The sequence below is a fragment of the Enoplosus armatus genome, chromosome 2 (assembly GCF_043641665.1).
Source record: "Enoplosus armatus isolate fEnoArm2 chromosome 2, fEnoArm2.hap1, whole genome shotgun sequence".
Classification (NCBI taxonomy): domain Eukaryota; kingdom Metazoa; phylum Chordata; class Actinopteri; order Centrarchiformes; family Enoplosidae; genus Enoplosus; species Enoplosus armatus.
Genome location: NC_092181.1, coordinates 11,983,163 through 12,000,740, shown reverse-complemented (window position 1 = coordinate 12,000,740; position 17,578 = coordinate 11,983,163). Strand labels below are relative to the sequence as shown.

The window sequence follows — 17,578 nt, the reverse complement described above, 5'->3', positions numbered from 1 at the left end:
ATCATTGCCATCCCTCCATAGGTTTCTCACATTTATTACACGCTCATACAAATGTATTTACATTTCCTCTTGCTGTGTCTCTTTCTCATTAATGTAAGGTATATTTTCATTCAATATAGAAAGGAATCTGCTGTTGCATCAGCCAGCTTCTTTTAAATTTGACCTCAATGGTCTATGATGTAACACAACTGTGTCAACAGAATGTGTCAACACTTTCTGAAGAATTTTCAGCACAATCGTCCACCCTCTTCCTCTCGCATCGGCTTTATCTGTCTTCCCCAGATTAATCTGATGCTGGGTTTAGTTTGTGCACCACTGTAACGTCCCCAAAAACGGCTTTTAAAAAAGTAGAACTGGACAGATTTAGTGCTGCTGCGAGTGTGCAGTGTTTGGGTTTGTGTGTGAGGAAGCAGTGTGGTCGGAGTGTCAGCTCAGAGCTGAAACACTTCCTTGTCCTTATTTACTCTCATCACGCAGACCTGCAGCGAACAACTCTCAGAGCAGACTGACCTCACATGTGACACACTGACTGCACATTGTCTTATCCAACTAAAACTTTTATCTCGTAAAAATCTGGTGAGTATTTGCACATTTATTTCTGAGGACTATCTCCATATTTCTGGTTAAATGAGAGCTACTACAGTTTTGGTTTGGTTTGTTTAATGTGTTAGTAAGTTTATTTTATTCCTTTTAACATGATTTAACATGGGCTGTTTGACCAATGTAGAGTTTTCCTTTAGGTACATTAAGAGTGGGCTAAAACAAGTTGTGTTGAAGTAATTATCTATATTCAACAAATCTACTTTTTATGAATTCAGATGATAATCACCTATTTTTGTCTTTATGTGGCCATGTGGATTGTTTCAGTTATTATAAAGAGGGAAAAGCAAGCAAATGCACAAATAGCTATAAATAACACTTACCATTCAGTTATCACATTGTCTTATAGTGAATATCAGAGTTCATAAACACATTTTTTTTTATGAGCTATTAACAAAGCAGTTCAGAAGAAAAATAAAGCAAAAAGAGAGCAACACTGCAACACCAAAAAAAGAGATCTGAAAAATAAGCTTATTTCTCCACCTCAAAAAAGTCCATAATAGATCTTAATGTTTTCTCAAAGGTAAAGTAGGTCAAACTTTATATAGCACCTTTTTTTTACGTCCACATCAGTATAGAAAAAATAATGAAAAAAAAATTGCATATAAGAAAACAAACAAAAAAGCGTTGTCCCTTCATCATAAATGTACGTTTTTAAAGAGAGAGAGAGCAACAGGCCATCGAGCCAGAGGTGGTCTGTGAACAGATTTCCAAAACTGGGCTATGGTGTGTTTTGCTTGTATTAAAGAGATGGTAGTCATTTTCTTATCTGTGTTGCTTAGGTTTCATTCTGAGATTTCAAGGATACATAGCTTATGGGGATGCAGGATACTAGTGGTGGAAAATAACAAAGTACATTTACTCAAGTACTGTACTTAAGTACAGTTTTGAGGTAATTGTACTGTATTTGAGCAGTTCCATGTAATGCAACTTTACTCCACTACAATTCATAGAAATGTTGTTCTTTTCACTCCACTACATTTATCCGACAGCTGTAATTAATAATTACTTTTCAGATTAAGATTTTATATTAAAAAAAACATATGATGAAAAATACACTGCATTGTCAAAGATTAAACCAATGGGTTCCAACCTTTTTGGTTCGTGATCCGTTACAAAAGAGCAGTGTCTAGTTAAATGGTCTCACTTATATAGCGCCTGTCAACCTTCACGGTTCCCAAAGCGCTTTACAGTTAAGTGTCACTCACACATTCACACACCGATGGCGACCGAGCTGCCATGCAAGGTGCTGGTCTCCATCGGGAGAAACTCAGGGTTCAGTGTCTTGCTTAAGGACACTTTGACATGACGGGGAGAGCCGTATTGGATCCCCAACCCACTCTACCTCCCATGCGACAGTGCTAACCACTGCGCCACGTTTCACATGTGCATGGGTTGTTTGCCTCAAATTACTGTTTGATGCTCAAAGAGGTAAAAGTGTCCATTATTTCACAAAGAAAGCAAATATTAGAGAAAAGCCCAAAATACTGATGCAGATTTGTGCAGCAGAGCTTTGTTTTTCTTCTTTCCTATCCCATAATTTATCACACGAGAATTTTGAATGCAGGACTACTTAATGGAGCATTTTTACATTGTTGTATTGGTACTTTTACTTAACTTAAAACATCAGTACTTCTTCCACCACTGTACAACAACCTCACATCTGTAACATCAGGATATCTTCTGTTCAGAAACCTCGGGCCGTCCCGTATACGATGACATAACGTGCCTGCCGTTGTTCCACATTTGATACTGGAGTGCAGGCATTAAATCGATTTAACAAGGTTGGTGTTATATACAATCTCATAATCCGTTTGTATTGGTGTCATTTAAAACAAGTGTTTATTGATTGTTTGAACAGATGTCCTCACATCATGTAAGCCTTTTATTTTCTGAAGAAGAGACCAGGGAACTGTCCACCGTTATATTGTAAAAGTGAGCAATCTGTCCTCTCATGGAGAGATGCTTTAATGCTATCGTTTCTACTGAAAGTAGGTGAAGATAGGGATGTGTCTGCAATATGAAGCCTCTAATTCATTTATTTTTCTAAACCTTACTGCAGCTTGTTTTAATCAAGTCTTCAGATTCTTTATCTATCGTTTTACCATTATCATTTTAAAATACTTTTAAACACTTTTAGTATTTTTGCTATGTGGTGTAACACCTTAATGTCCTCCACTGAACTCCTCCACTGCTCTAATGCCAGCACTGAGTAATGAAATGTGTTGCTGTTAAGTGATATAGCTGCTATTCTGATATGACTCTTTGTGTCACACCTGTCACAAACCAGGTTTAGATCCCAAATGTCAGTTTCGATCAGACTTTCACCTGCAGTGTGAATGTAGCTTCACAGAAGCTTCCAAGGTGGGAGAGCCTGCAGTAATCAGGCCTTCAGTGTCAAGTAAGCCACTGCCAAAAAAAAGGCATCTGAGTCTAAAAGAGTCGAATGTGACAAAAAGTGAACTCTCTGACTTAAATGCCAAGTGATCCTCTGCAACAATGATCAGAGCAAAACACATAGAGATCCATGAAGAAAACCTTGTCTAGAGCACACAATGTCTTACAGGGCAAAGATTCAACTTGACATGCAGTCTGAATAAAAGGCCCAAATACTTAAGTATATCAGATATTTAAGGGTTTCTTTATTTAACTCTTTTTTTTTTTATTGTCTTTATATATCTTTACATGTTATTTGGTGGCACAAAGAAAGCAATCTTAAATCATCTGTGACAACAAAATGTGAACTAGCTGCAGTAATCAACATGTTAACACAAAAGGTTTTGAATGATTCCACTATTTCTCTGCTTAACAGTGTCAACAAATAGAGTGTATAATAATGCAGTATTTACACCGAGTCAAGCAGGAAACAAACTATTGAATGTACAGTTCTGCTGCCCTCTTTTGGGCAACACAGATATCTTGTGTAACCCTTTGGTCCATCATTTTGGTATTTGCCTTTGGTTACAGTGCATCAGGTATGTAGTGAATATACAAACGACTGCTGCAGAGAAAGACTCATTTCCACTGGTTAAGTTTTCATAACTTATACAAACATGTAGCCAGTAAGATTCAGATAAGGAAGATGCCAAACTGTGTTCAATCAATAATAAATTAAAACTAACTGTACATTTGAGTGTAGTCACTAACACTGGCATTCATTTTATTTTTTTAATCCTCAAGATGACTTTGATTTCGGGAGTAGAGCAGATCTTCCTCCTGAGTGAATGATGCCTCGTTCTTTCTTGGTGAAGCGAGGAGGGCTGCACCACCTTCGGCCCGCAGCAAGAAACCCCAGCCCTGGATCGACCCCGATAACGTTTAGCCAGCTAGGACAAAAGACGGGGTCCTGGGATACACCCCTGAAGTGCTCCACAGCAGAAACGCCAGATAATAACGCAGTGCCCGTCACATTACTGCAGCAGGACCTTCAGGCTGCCAACCACTCTGATGAAAGTGGGCGCCTTCAGGCATTCAGTCCCAGAGTTTATGGTGGGTTACAGATCTATTTCAAGTTTGTTTATTTGGATAGGTCTTTATCATAAGCATTATGTCAAGCAAGACTTTACAGAAGAGAGAAGACAGATTAGACACAGATTAGATTTTTTTTGTTTATTTGTTGTTTGACAATTTTGTGAGGCATTATACAACTATTAAAATTATTCTGATGATATAAGCCAGTCAAAATAAAACCTTACCTGTCTGTCTTTGTATTCAGACTTGAGATCTGCTGAGCCCTGCAGTCCTGTCAACTCAAATACTTGCAGCCCCGTTGAGCAAGTGGAGTCTCGCCCTCCCACACCAGCGGTATGGTCCGGACCTTATGTGAGCTCAGGATATCCAGACAAACCGTCTGTGGGACTGGGAGACTTTACTCATCACCCTCGGATCCTGAGGGAGACCAGGAGCAGTGGCAGCACGAAGATCAGTGCTCCGAGACAAGAGTGTCCTCTCTGTTGCAAAGTATGGCATCCCTCCATTACATTAAATTACGTTTGTCTTAAAGACCAACAACAACTCTGAAGGAATAAGACACAGTCCCACATTATGATTTATTTTTGCTCTGAAGCAATTTGCTTAAGTGAAAAGGGAAGCAAGTCGAGTTCTATTAACTCATGAGCTCGTAGTGTAGCACAACAGTGGTTCCCAATATAACGTGTTCTAACAATTTTAGATTTAATATTATATTATCCATCCATCCATTAGCTATACCCACTTAATAACATATGCCGCACTTAAAACACTTACTTAAAATACCACAGAAATTATGAAGTAAACCGTTAGCTAACAAGACTAAGCAACACTGTGAGGCTGTGCTACCATCTGCATGCTAACATGCACACATTGAAATTAATGTAAACTTTTTCACATCTTTAATTGGTTTCCCAGCTATTTGTACAGGGAATTTCCCACTTTCCTTCCTCCTGAAGTCTAAAATTACTTAAACTGTGTTCATCATGCCTTTGCAGATATTTTCATGTGTGTCCAGTTTGAGGACTCACATATGCAAGAGTCATGGAAGAGGAGCGCCTCTGTCACCAGCACACATCAAGTCCAGCAGGACAGGTACTGAGCGGACACCATGCAGGGGCAAGGTCAGCATCACATTTCTTTTTTTTATGTGGAATTAACTTGTTGTGCCTTTGGACAAAATTTGCACTGAAATAATCAATTTCATGCACATTTGAGGTGGAACACTCCTGAATCCATAACCCCAGTGCCTGTTGTTGTAGGAGAGGACGTTTGGCTGTCCAGTGTGTGGAAAAGTGTTCAAGCGCTCCTCCACCCTCTCCACTCATCTGCTCATACATTCAGACACCCGGCCCTACCCCTGCCAGTACTGTGGCAAACGGTTCCACCAGAAGTCCGACATGAAGAAACACACTTTCATACACACCGGTGGGTTTATGTGTCCCCCTTTGGCTGTTTTTAGTTTTGGCAGTTTCATTTTCTAGCTTCATCACTTGTGCTAATTGCTAACACTAATTTCTATCCCAGCCTTGCATGTAAACTCAAATTCACAGAATTATCTGCTCCACAATACTTCATGTACTGTACTACTGTACTATACTGTATGTTGTCACTACAGCAGTCCCTCTATAGTACTCTTAGTACATCTTCATGACATTCATAACCCTAGTCAGCAGCACTGTTCAACACATACCGTCTGCCGTTCACTCGTGCACATAGTACGTGAAAAAGATACTGGAATCCATTTTTCTGTGTTATTTAAAAAATTGATCATTACTGCCATTATGAACATAGGGACACCACAGTCGTATACAGTATGAATGCAGTATGTATATACATACGTATGAATACATATATACTGTATATGTATGTATATACATAAGGTATACATAAATATATGTCTCCTACAATGTATCAGTTTGCTTGAAATGCTAAATCTTGTTTGTTTAATCTGTACAAAAACCGAGGTGTAAAAACATTTTGTGTTGAACTATTTCTTGTCTTAACGTTTCACTGCATTACAGATGTGATGTACAGACAGCTGCGGGCTGTAACTTCATACTTAGCATGCAGATATAAGAGTGATATCAATCTTGTTCTCATGTTTTGAAATGTTTGGACAAAACAAGTGATTTCAAGATGTATGAATGATATGTAACTGAATTTGATAATGTGATACAGTAGATTTAATCATTCAAGTGCTATTCCTCTTGTCAGAAATTGGATAATTGGCTTTCAAACCGTCAGAGCGGTGTCTGTTAGACCTATACAGTTTAAACATCCTGTGTATTCACATGCCTTGTGCTGTGTTTGTGTGCCAGGGGAGAAGCCCCATGTCTGTCAGATATGTGGGAAGGCATTCAGCCAGAGCTCCAACCTCATTACCCACAGCCGTAAACACATGGACGACCGGCCCTACCGCTGTCCCCGCTGCCTCTACAGCTTCCAGCACAAAGTGGACCTGCGGCAGCACCAGGAGCACCACTGCACCTACCGCTGACTCTGACACGACCGAGCCAACATCTTCAGCCTTTTCCAATAACCAGCAGAAATCACATTCAGGACAGAAAGCTACTGACTGTGTTGTTGTCAAATCTTACATCCAAAAAGCTGTAGTAGTTTATATTTTAGATTTAACTGTCTTTTAGGACACTGGGGGAAGAAAGATGCTGTTCTTACCCTGCTCACAGCTTTCCAACGCAGTAATGTAATCATTTCAGGACCCTTTGCAAAACTTGGAAGTCATGTTTAACTTGAATCTGTACCCGTTCAGCTGTAAAAATCCAAATAGTATTTACTATTCTGAGTTGCCCTCATGTTAAATACAGTGTTTTATATTTATATACAAGACGGTGTATCATTATTTGTGATTTTTCATAGTCTGTGAGGGCAGAACTTGAAGGTTTATGTGCAGCTGAATATGTATGTTCACTCTACAGTACACAGATTTCATTTTGTAGGAATGTACTGTAGCTTTGGCACAGACTGGTGACACTACACGACTTCATTACATCTCTCACTTGCTAGAGTTATTGTGATGCAGCATCAGTGTTAAGTAAATGATCTAAATCCAGGCGCTGCCGCAACAGCAGTTAAGTACACAAGGCTACAGTAAATATTACTTCCCTCCTTACTTTTCTGCAAATTATCAGAGCGAGAGTTCCCGCCGAGCCCAATGAACAGAGATGTCATTTGTGGTTTTGCTTAGCATTATGTTTATTTAGCTTACAGTTTGGCACAGGGCACACATGTTTTTATTGTTTTCCTTTTTCAGAGATTCCTCAGCTTTTAAAACCTCCTTCGTTTTGGTACCACTGAGCTCTGGCAACAACGTCATTGGAGTAGTCTCCACCTGTTGTGTGTTCATCCACGTTATCATAGGAATTGACGTTTCCATCCCCCATATTGTAGGCTGCTATCCCTCCTGCAGAGACAAAAATAAATGAGAACGAAGCTAAACTGAAATATGAGTAGAGCTGGTGCGTGTGTGAGTCTACTGGTTCAGTAAAACAAACCTTTCAGCTGCTGGTCTTTGCTCCAGCCAGGAAATTTTTTCTGGATCCGTTTGATGAAATAAACCAAGATCTTGGTGCCTTGGCAGAGGTGTTCCTCACTGTCCCATGCGCCCTGTGCAGTGTGTCCACCTCCATTTGGATTAACATCAACCTACAGAAAAAAGTAAATGAACACTGCTGGAATTGTAATGTGAGGCTCTGCTAAGAGGGCGTGAGTGAAACAGTAGTATTTGTTCCAACCTGCATCAGTCCCCACGCGTTATACGCTCCTCTCCTTGAGTCATAGTCTCCCCAGCCATTACTTAGTGCATTTCCAGCCCTGGACTCTCTGGAGATGATGGCAGCAATGAGAGCTGGATCAATGTCATATTTATCTCCCACTTTGTTGATTTTAGTCTTGTATTTGTCCATTCGGCCCGCATCTGTCTGTGCCATGGTGTGTGATGCCCTCACATCTTAAGAGAGAAATCAGAGAACAGGAACACGGCCTCAGTGCAACAAGTGCATCTATTTCCCTGTCAGTCTATAGATATAGAAACACTGTGGAGGCAGACGATGAAGGCTTCGTGATTACTTTTTCTACAGTGTTTACCTGAGTATCCCAGCTTGTCCTGCTGAGCTGTTTGGTGTGAAGCACCAGTAGTTTTAACTCCCATGATGTTTCCATAACCTGCAAATGTTCAGGTTATGAGATTATCTTTCATCAACACACATACACGTCAACATGAGAACATGGCACGAGGACTCGAAGGGACTTTACAGTTACATAACCCACACATCCTGACAAACAAGAGCCACAGTAAAGTGTGTGCGCATACATAGCATGTGTGGCACTACAGGAGTTACAGAATACTACTATTACAAATATACAAATTAAAACAGAATAAGGTTAAAAGACAGATGCAGTCTAGGCTTGTGTTACAATATTACAGGTTTACAGGTGACCTTAAAAATATAAAGCTGAAAAGTTAAGTTGTATCAACAGCAAAATAACACAAGCACCCACTCATCTTTCCTGTTTCCACTTCTGCTGGTCTCTTTGAAACTGGAATGCGAGAGCTGCAACACAGTGTCCCTCTGTACACGCTTTGGGCAAGCGTACAGGATGGCCGTATTTATATCGGCATGTTTCCTTTCTGTTTCACTGTCACAGTGAAAGCAGCTGATTTACAAGAAATAGCCCTCGTTGACTGTAACAGGTGCAGGGATCGCTCGTTCATTCTGCTCCGCTCAGTCAGCAGCTCACTCATTCCCTTTCATTTCAGGACTGTTGAGACTTTGAAATAAAAATGCACACAAGTCTACATCTTGTTATATGCAACGCACATCCAAACCAAAGAGGAGAGGTGTTGAGCCAAAATTTAGCAAATCACAAAATAAACAAATAAACAGCTCACACGCTGCAGGGCTCCAGTGTTCACTTATTTATTGCACCAAGGAGACGTTTTGAGCGCGACCGCTGTCAGTCTGATATATACAATACTTTGGTTTAAAGGTCCAATATTATGCTCATTTCAGCTCTATATTTTTTATTCTGGGACTCCACTAGAGTAGCTCTGCATGATCACAGTTTTAAAAAAGTCTGTATTTATCTCATACTGGCCCTTCATGCAGCCCCTCAGTTCACGTTCTGTCTGAAACAAGCTGTTTTAGACAAACTGAGCTGCTAATTAGCTAATGTTAGCAATAAATAGACTTCAAATTGGTTTTGGTCCTTTAACTCCTGAAGCTCCTGATTCTTGAGTGGTATAGATAATGACAAAAAATTAATAAATACAAAGCCTGTTTATACAAGCTTAAAAACATATTCCATATATTTCACATCACATGACTCTTTATTCATAGAAAAAGACAGCGAGGCGGCAACAACAGGAGATATTTTGGGTACAGTTTACAAGCAACGGATGTTTTCCATTAGCTGCTGTTATCTCTCTCACACATGACTCATTTGTTCTGCACATCTGTGACCGCAGTTGAACTCGCAGCCAAACTTCTACTTTCCCTATGCAGCACAAACATCAGTAGCCTTCACCTCATCTGTGTGATGTAAGCTTGTGTCATCCTTCGCAGTTTTCACTTTCTGATTCTGCCTTCTCCAAATTCCCCAAACAGAACTCCGCCCTAAGAAAAGTTTGACCAGCCACCAACCAAACCCTGTGACATATACTGTGAAGATTTCACATTTTATGTGTTAATTCACAGACCTCTAGAGGCCCCAAGTTCACTGTTTCAATTAGTTGCACATCATTTGGTTTTATTGTGAATGTTTAAAGGTACAATGTCAACTACGCAGTGGTGGAAGTATTTTGATCCTTTTATTAAGTAAAAGTAGCAATACCACACAGTGAAAATACTCCACTACAAGTAAAAGTCCTGCATTCAGAACTTACTGAAGTAAAAGTATTTAAGTATTATCAGCAAAATGTACTTTATGTATCAAAAGTCAGAAAGTACTCATTCTGCAGAAAATGGTTGTAAACTGAAAAGCAACTAGTAATTAAAACTGTCAGACAAATGCAGTGGAGTAAAAAGTACAATATTTGCCTCTGAGATGTTTGTAGAAGAATTATAAAGTTTGGAAGATATTTAAATATTCAATGAAAGTACTACTTCCTCGAATTTGTACTTAAGTAAATGTACTTTCCACCACTGCAACTCAGGCATCATTAACTAATGTTGTGGCCATGTGTTTTAGAAGAGCTTTATGTTCATGCGTTTAATCAAATTACCACACAGTCATTCAGAAAATGTCCCATTTCATGTATTAATTGACACACACAAAATCTGAGGCCAGTTAATATTATTCCAGCACAGGTACACTGGTTGGTCTCTGGGAAGGTGACTAAGCTGCCACGTGTAGTCTGCTGTGTGCACTAGACTTAATGGGAACTTGGCAATAGGTGGGGGGTCAATGGGGACCCAACAACAAAACCCCTAACAGGTTAATCTGATCCAGCCATACATTTAACTGTTCACTTATATTCTCTGTAAATTCTTCATACATTGTGGTCTATGAGGTCCATGTTCTTCCACATATGTAATTCTGATGGTGAATAGTTTTATTCGTTTCAAGTATTTAGTCTAAAGATAATAAGAATCTGCCTTAAAAAACCAACACGTGTAATATGTGTGTGATCTCCTTTCCATGTCATCAAATTTTATCCAAATTTAAGACAACATGACCCTCTGTGGTAGCTCGGGTTGGTTGTGAAACACTGATCACTGGGGACCTGCAGATGGCGCTGATGTCAATGAAATCACTGTAAAGGCTTACCATGCACATCTGAAGCAGGGGTTAAAAATGACAGTCTGTGCTGGTGTTTCTGCAGGCTTGATGGTTTATTTTATGAGTGAAAAACCAACCAACTCTTTAATGGCTTAATGAAAACTGTAAAACTACTTGAAAACTAAAGACTTGATGGGTTAAGGGCTGTGTAATTTGATTAAGGTTTTTCAACTTTCTATTTTGCGCCATGCTATCATATGTAATCAAACCATGAATGTCTCAAATGTCCATCCTATGAAGCCACATGCCCCCCCCCCCCCCACTAGTGTTCATGTGGCTTCATGTCTCACACATGCAGGTTCTCTGGTTCAGCATCCTCACCGTGAAGGTTTCACTGTTTGTCCAAAGTGTGTTTCAGTTCATACCTGCACTTCATCTGCTGCGTCTTCCTATCGTACGATGAACTCTACAAAGTAAACAGTCTGTTGGGTATAGCAGCACGGGTCAGGTCATTTAGTGTCAGTGTGTGAGGGAAAGTGGATCACGTTAAGGTGCAAAATTATGGGAAAAGGTGAGTGGTCTGATGGGTTGTTATAACAGTGATTTTTGATCAGTGGAACTACAAATCTAAATGCTGCTTCCATACTCTCTGGCTTTCCCAGTACCTTGCACCCCTTTATTAGAGCTGAAGCAATCTATGAATTTGTGGATGGACAAAAATACTACTTGGAATATTTTGATATTTGATTAATTGTAATTTTTTTCTACTAAAAACTGCCCACTATTCCCCAGTTCCAGCATATCAAGTGTGAAGATCATTATAAGCTGAATATCTTTGGGTTTTGGTCTGACAAAACCCAACTATTTAAGTTTTGTTGACCAAACAATGAATTGATTAATTAAGAAAATGATACTCAGTTGTGGCCCTATCCTGCAGTGCTGTGGTAGGAGGTTTTGGCTACATCAGATATCTCTGAAGAATGTTACCGCTCTGCCATGTTATTTGTTGTGTGTGTGTAGTTTTAAGGGCCCTATTTACTTAGTCTAGTGTTTACTGTGTGCTTTGACTGAAGCCTTGCCGTCTTTCCTATTTATGAGGAGACATAGCAGACTCTGTAATGAAATTATGCACCAACTTGTTTGGAGTTTTATACTTTTAGATTGTATGTTTTTGTTGTTATTTAATGGTCTTCAAATTACCTCAATGAGGACACTAATATCGCACAGACAGGTGTCTACCACCACATTCATTTGCAGGTTAATGTTACTTTCCTTATTAGCTGCATTGATTCTACTCAACGGTTCACAGTAATACTACTAAAATGCCACTAAAATGCCTTTAGCCTTTGTCAAGAAATGGTGGTATTCTACAGCACAACAATATATAATTGTATGTTTAGAATATAAAACATTAAAAGACTCCCTTTTATTAATGTAGTTTGGATAAATAGTCAAGTCATGACAAAATTAGCAATTAACAAGTCAGACATTTTACCTTATGAACGACTGCTGACACATTCGAGGAAACATTTGGGGTCAAGTTGGACTTCTGTGAATGTAATGTTATTCATTCACAAAAACATCACAAATGTAGGATGCCAATAAGGTTCATAATTTCTTTGTAAAGTTAATAGTAAAGTAATCACTGCACAGTTTGAATCAACACCAATGTTGCAAAATGTTTGTCAAATGCAGAAAAAGATCTGTGTGTGTTTGTTTCAGCTGTATATGAACACATTTATTACAGTTGGCCAGTCTCTTTATTCTTTTGTTTTTGGAGAGTCAGTTTCCAGTTAAATAAAAATAACGTAAAATTGGAAGTGTTTTTGTTGTGTGTTTTAATCTCTGTCCCACTGACTTGGCAAAGTTTGTCTTACTCCTATAGGGAAGCTCCCTTAGTATTTATATCCACACATGTCTGACAATATACATACATAATCCATTAACATGATCAGAAATACATTTCCTTATTTTTGTTTATCATTATCTATAACAAAGGTTTCATACTGCTTACCATGATTAAAAATTCTGCTGAAAAAGGGTTACTCCAGATTTTAAACAGTTGGTAAATCGAGATGGCTCACTGTACATGGCATCCTGAGGATCTTTGTACCTTCGATGTAGACTGGATCTAAACTCATCTTAGTCGTAAGATCCTTTCAGGAGACCCAAACCTGAATGAGCTCTAAAGTCTCAGTAATAAACCCACTGGTGCCCCACAGGTGATGATGACCACATAGATCCTTTTGGTTGGCCATCTTTAAAAGCAACATTAATTAAACAAGTCCTGCACTGGAAGATGTGGGTTTGAACTGAGTCATCTACATTAAAATGATAAACTAGTCCAGAGTCTGGAGGATTCACTCAAGAGCCATTTCATACAGTGAAACTGTTTCAAAAAGTAAGATCAAGAAACAGCCAGCAGTGACAGTTATCATACCCTGAAGATCCATTAATGATGTTAAAGAATCCAAAACTGGCAGTGGTGGTCCTGTCATTCCCTGAAGTGTTCCCAGCTCTTTATTTCTGAAAAGAAGGCGTCTCCAGGGCAGGCAGTGTAGTTCACTGCCTGTCTGTGGCCGTGGATGGTGAAGTTGGCAGCCAGTCGTCCTCCATCCACTGCACATTGAGCCAGACGATGGCGCAACAGGTCCATGGCATAGCGAGATGGCAGGGTGGCAGTATAGTTACCAATGATTGACACGCCATACCCGATGTCATTGTGCCCTCTGGTGTGTGTGCCGAGGTGAGTCCAACCTCTGCCTTCATAGACATAGCCGTCAGAGCCCACCACAAAGCTGAGGGCACAAAGATAGAAGTGCACAGTAACTGGTCTGAAGTAAACTTGCAGGGTGATGCTAAGACACAAATAATGTCTTGGATATTCTGAATTAATGCCAAATTAGTTTTGTGTGATACACTTTCAACAGTATATGTTTACATGCTTAAAAGACATGTAAGGGCATCAGCAACATCCTTAGAAATACTCCCACTGACAGTAGCAGGATATGAATGACCTTCCCTTACAGCAACAGTTTGACTTGGAGCTGGAGACAAGAGGTGATTAGCCTAGCTCAGCATAAAGACTGGAAGCTGGGGCTAACAGCTAGCCTGTTTGTAAAAAAACAGCTCTAAGAAAGCAAATAAGCGTATTTCCCATGATGTAGAACTAGTCCTTTAAAGGTTGGTTACCTGTATCCGATGTCACTCCAACCACGATCTTCCTGGTGGAAATGCTGCATGGATCTCATGTTGCGAGAGCAGTTTGGGAAGGATAAACAGGGTGAGGAAGGCTCATAGGTGTGGTGAACATAGAGAAATTGGAGGGGCAGGGACAGTGGGATAGGTGTACCCCGGTGGGCTCTTGCCCCCCACTGACAACGAGGGATGATTTGAGGGCAGTCTGAGGAGAGGAGGAGATTGATTGGTTGATTGACAGAAAATAACCCTTTTTTTCCAGCAAAAATGTACAGGTTCCAGCTTCTCAAATGTGAATATCTTTCAGTTTTCACAATTTTCTATGAAAGTAAACTGAATATCTTTGGTTTTTCGACCACTGGTCAGACAGAACAAGACATTTCAAAAAGTCACCATGGGTTTTGGGTACTTGTGATGGACATTTTGCTAACATTTTACAGACCAAATGATTAATCAGTTAATAAAAGACAATTAGTTCAACTGATGATGAAAATAATTTGTAGCCCTATTTTTTAAGTGCACTTTTTTTATAATTTCATAGCTCACCCCAGTACTTGTGCACAAATGCCTGCAATCCATCCTTCACCGCCTTTCCCACTCCAGTGTCCAAAGCAATCCATTGTGTCTTCTCCAACTTCCAGACTAGTGCTAGTGTCTCCATCACCTGGCTGTGAAGATCAAGTGGCTCAAGAATGGATCTAGAGATCTCCCTTCGCCTCGGGCTAATGTGGCTGGTCACAGCATCAAGACCCTGCCCCTCATGCAGAATAAAACTATAGTAGCCTTTCAAAATCTCACTGAGGGCCGGCGGCTGTTCTGATGCAGGTAGTTTGGTGATGTCCATGCCCAGTATAGCTCCATCCATGCCCCCATTAATAACAGTATTAGTGGCCAGAGTGGCAGGCCGAATGAGCTTAAACACCTTAGGGTGGTCCACATTGTCCCAGCACCCGTTGGGCCCCATGCGAAAAGATGCTGGGAAGTCCTGGAGGCTGAGGAAGGACAGGCCCAGTGTCCTGCCTAAAGTGAGAGGGAAGATCCCAACAGCTGGTGTCCCCTCAATCTTGGCTTTCAGTCCAGATTCGATTCCTAGCAGTAAGGGTGCTAGGGCTACCGTGGTGCCATCTGGAGCAAGAACCACCCCTCGTTCCTCTCCGTAATCTGTCACAATGTGGTGGATGGCCTTGTCAAAAAAGCTAAAGGATGAGGCATTGAGAATAGCTGTCTCTAGGACCTCAGCATCACTGAGGTTATATGATGCACCCAAGAAATGGATGGTCATCCCATCGTCGTGGCCGGCGGTCCTCCTCAGGGCCCTGACCAGGGCCAGGGGGGACAGACCGGGGTTGGAGTCTTCCACCTGCTGCACGGCTCGGATGAAGCTGTCCATGTTACGCAGGTGGACACCTGACAACAACGCAAATAAGGAACAAAACAAGTGAAGGAAGAACATTGTAGTGCAATAATGAGTCAGTGAATGAACTCTTTCACTTCAAATGTACTGTGGCCCCTCCTGAATGGCATTATTCATTATTCAAGACAATTTACCAAAAACTGTCATCTTAGAAAGAAGGGAGAGGAGCATAAAAGACGGTAAAACAGGGTTTTAATGGTTTTAATACCCGACCAAATGTCTGCGGCTCAGTTAATGATAGTGACCCCTTGATGGCCAAATTCAGATTGCAGCTAATTTAGGGACTGTATGAAAATGATTTGGGTGGAGAAAGGGAATGAACCTTATGTTTGGATTTTTAATAAAGCAATTCCCTCCCCATAGTCTTTAATATCTCTTTGGACCCTCCCTTTGACTTTGAAAAAACTCCTTCTAATATCTCAAAATGAACAAACAAGTTTTTACAATTTGTTTTGAAGTAAAGCATAAACATTTACGTTTATGTGTCCAAGTTTAAACATTGATACCCACATATTATAATAAAAAAGTAAATATTAACTATATCATACGATGCTGTGACCTGATATGCGTGACATCAGATGCTTGACTGTCAATCGTAACTAAAGGATTACGTGATGAATCTTACAGGGGAAGGCTAATGACGCCCTTCCCAAAGAGGCCTCCAAATTAAACAACAAAATACGTCACTTGTCCATGCCCTCGAGAACAACTCATATAAGTGTATCGCCATTGTGTTATAGTTTGGTTTAAGGAAAGATCATGATTTGGTTTGAAATAACTTCTGGTTAAGGTTAGGAAAACATCGTAGTTTGGGATAAAATGACTACTTCGTTAAGGTTAGGGGACCAACATTGTCGTTACAATAATAAACGCGAGGTTATGGAACGATCGTCATGGTTAAAAGAAACCAACATTGACTGTTGGTATGAAACAGGAAACAAACAGCAGCCTCCCGTGTTAAAGTCCGAAGTTTTGTTGATCCATCCACCCACGCCGACCTCCTCTGTACGCAGACTTTGTCGCTCTGTAACAACGTCACACTGTTTCCTCCTTTAGTCCCGTCAGACAATAGTCATAATTCCTACGGCTGCCAGAGGGTTTGGTCATATATATATATATTGAATATAAACAAATGTTGGGCGACTGTCATTTGTCGCTGAAAGACGGTCTCAAAAAGTCAAAACCTTCTTCCTTCTTTGAACCCAAACCCTACCCCCACCTTCCAAATTATTTTCATACAGTCCCTTCACCTGTATGGCAGGCAGTTGTGGCAATCTCTACTCTGCTTTTGTGACAGCTGATTCTGTTCTGATGGAAAATGACTTTACCAACATCTCATCCATGCTTGTCGGAGGAGGTAATGGAAAAACATTCAAATAGCTCAAGAACTCAACCTTTTCTGTCTCATGTTCAAAACTGAACAAAGCTCCATAAATGTGTATAATGTAACAGGTATCTTCTCCCTCCTGTATTTTTTGTCTTTTTGTCTCTTTGTCCCGTTCGGTTTGTTTGTCTATTTATATTCAGAAAAACCAATATTCAAAGATGACAGACTTCAGGGAATTAGTGAACTACAACATGACAGGTCGCCTAGAAAGAAAATATTCCTTATCAGCATACCAAAACGAAACTACGTGGCCTAATGAAGTATTTAACTCAAGGTAACACAAATGTTTACATATTTTGAATGACTGAACTTACCTGCCGGCCTGCTGTAAACAGTAAAGAAGTAGGATGAAGCCAGAACAAAAGACGACAGTCCCAACAAAGTCATGTTGCATCTCGTGCTTGTTGCCTCTAAAATAGCAATTTTATATTAAACTAATAAAAACAGAATTAGACTTTCTCCAGGATAAATGAACAAAAGACTTTACAATAACTCTCAACATGCAGGCTTTCCACAAAAGTAAAGCACAGTTGTGCTCCCCACAACTTCTGAGACAAGTTGTGTAGGTGTATTTGTGCATGTGCACGACTGCAGTGTTGTGTCCCAATATGGAAGAGTACTCTTTGTACGCTCATGGCTCCAAATATTGATTCAGCCTACATTAAGTTAAAGTGTGTCATGAGCAAAACAAACTCTGCGCCCCGTAATGTTTGTTACACAGATTACAAAAAAAGTGCTTTTCTCTAATTATATCGGGTGGTGTCACTCTT

General features: G+C 40.1%; 3 protein-coding genes across 3 annotated transcripts; 1 reads left to right on the top strand and 2 right to left on the bottom strand.

Moving 5' to 3' along the window:
- Positions 1-3,827: 3,827 nt before the first annotated feature.
- Positions 3,828-6,913, top strand: LOC139294738 (zinc finger protein Gfi-1b-like). The gene is made up of 5 exons (XM_070916670.1): positions 3,828-4,089; positions 4,316-4,560; positions 5,067-5,192; positions 5,331-5,496; positions 6,390-6,913. The coding sequence occupies exons 1-5, from the start codon at positions 3,828-3,830 to the stop codon at positions 6,566-6,568; spliced, it is 978 nt and encodes a 325-aa protein (XP_070772771.1). The 3' UTR covers positions 6,569-6,913.
- Positions 6,914-7,265: 352 nt separating this feature from the next.
- Positions 7,266-8,670, bottom strand: LOC139290663 (lysozyme g-like). The gene is made up of 5 exons (XM_070912505.1): positions 8,590-8,670; positions 8,176-8,253; positions 7,824-8,038; positions 7,584-7,734; positions 7,266-7,492 (listed from the first exon to the last, which is right to left on the bottom strand). The coding sequence occupies exons 1-5, from the start codon at positions 8,591-8,593 to the stop codon at positions 7,350-7,352; spliced, it is 591 nt and encodes a 196-aa protein (XP_070768606.1). The 5' UTR covers positions 8,594-8,670; the 3' UTR covers positions 7,266-7,349.
- Positions 8,671-13,303: 4,633 nt separating this feature from the next.
- Positions 13,304-17,195, bottom strand: LOC139296705 (N-acetylmuramoyl-L-alanine amidase-like). The gene is made up of 4 exons (XM_070919186.1): positions 17,123-17,195; positions 14,554-15,414; positions 14,002-14,212; positions 13,304-13,607 (listed from the first exon to the last, which is right to left on the bottom strand). The coding sequence occupies exons 1-4, from the start codon at positions 17,193-17,195 to the stop codon at positions 13,304-13,306; spliced, it is 1,449 nt and encodes a 482-aa protein (XP_070775287.1).
- Between the last annotated feature and the right edge of the window lie 383 nt (positions 17,196-17,578).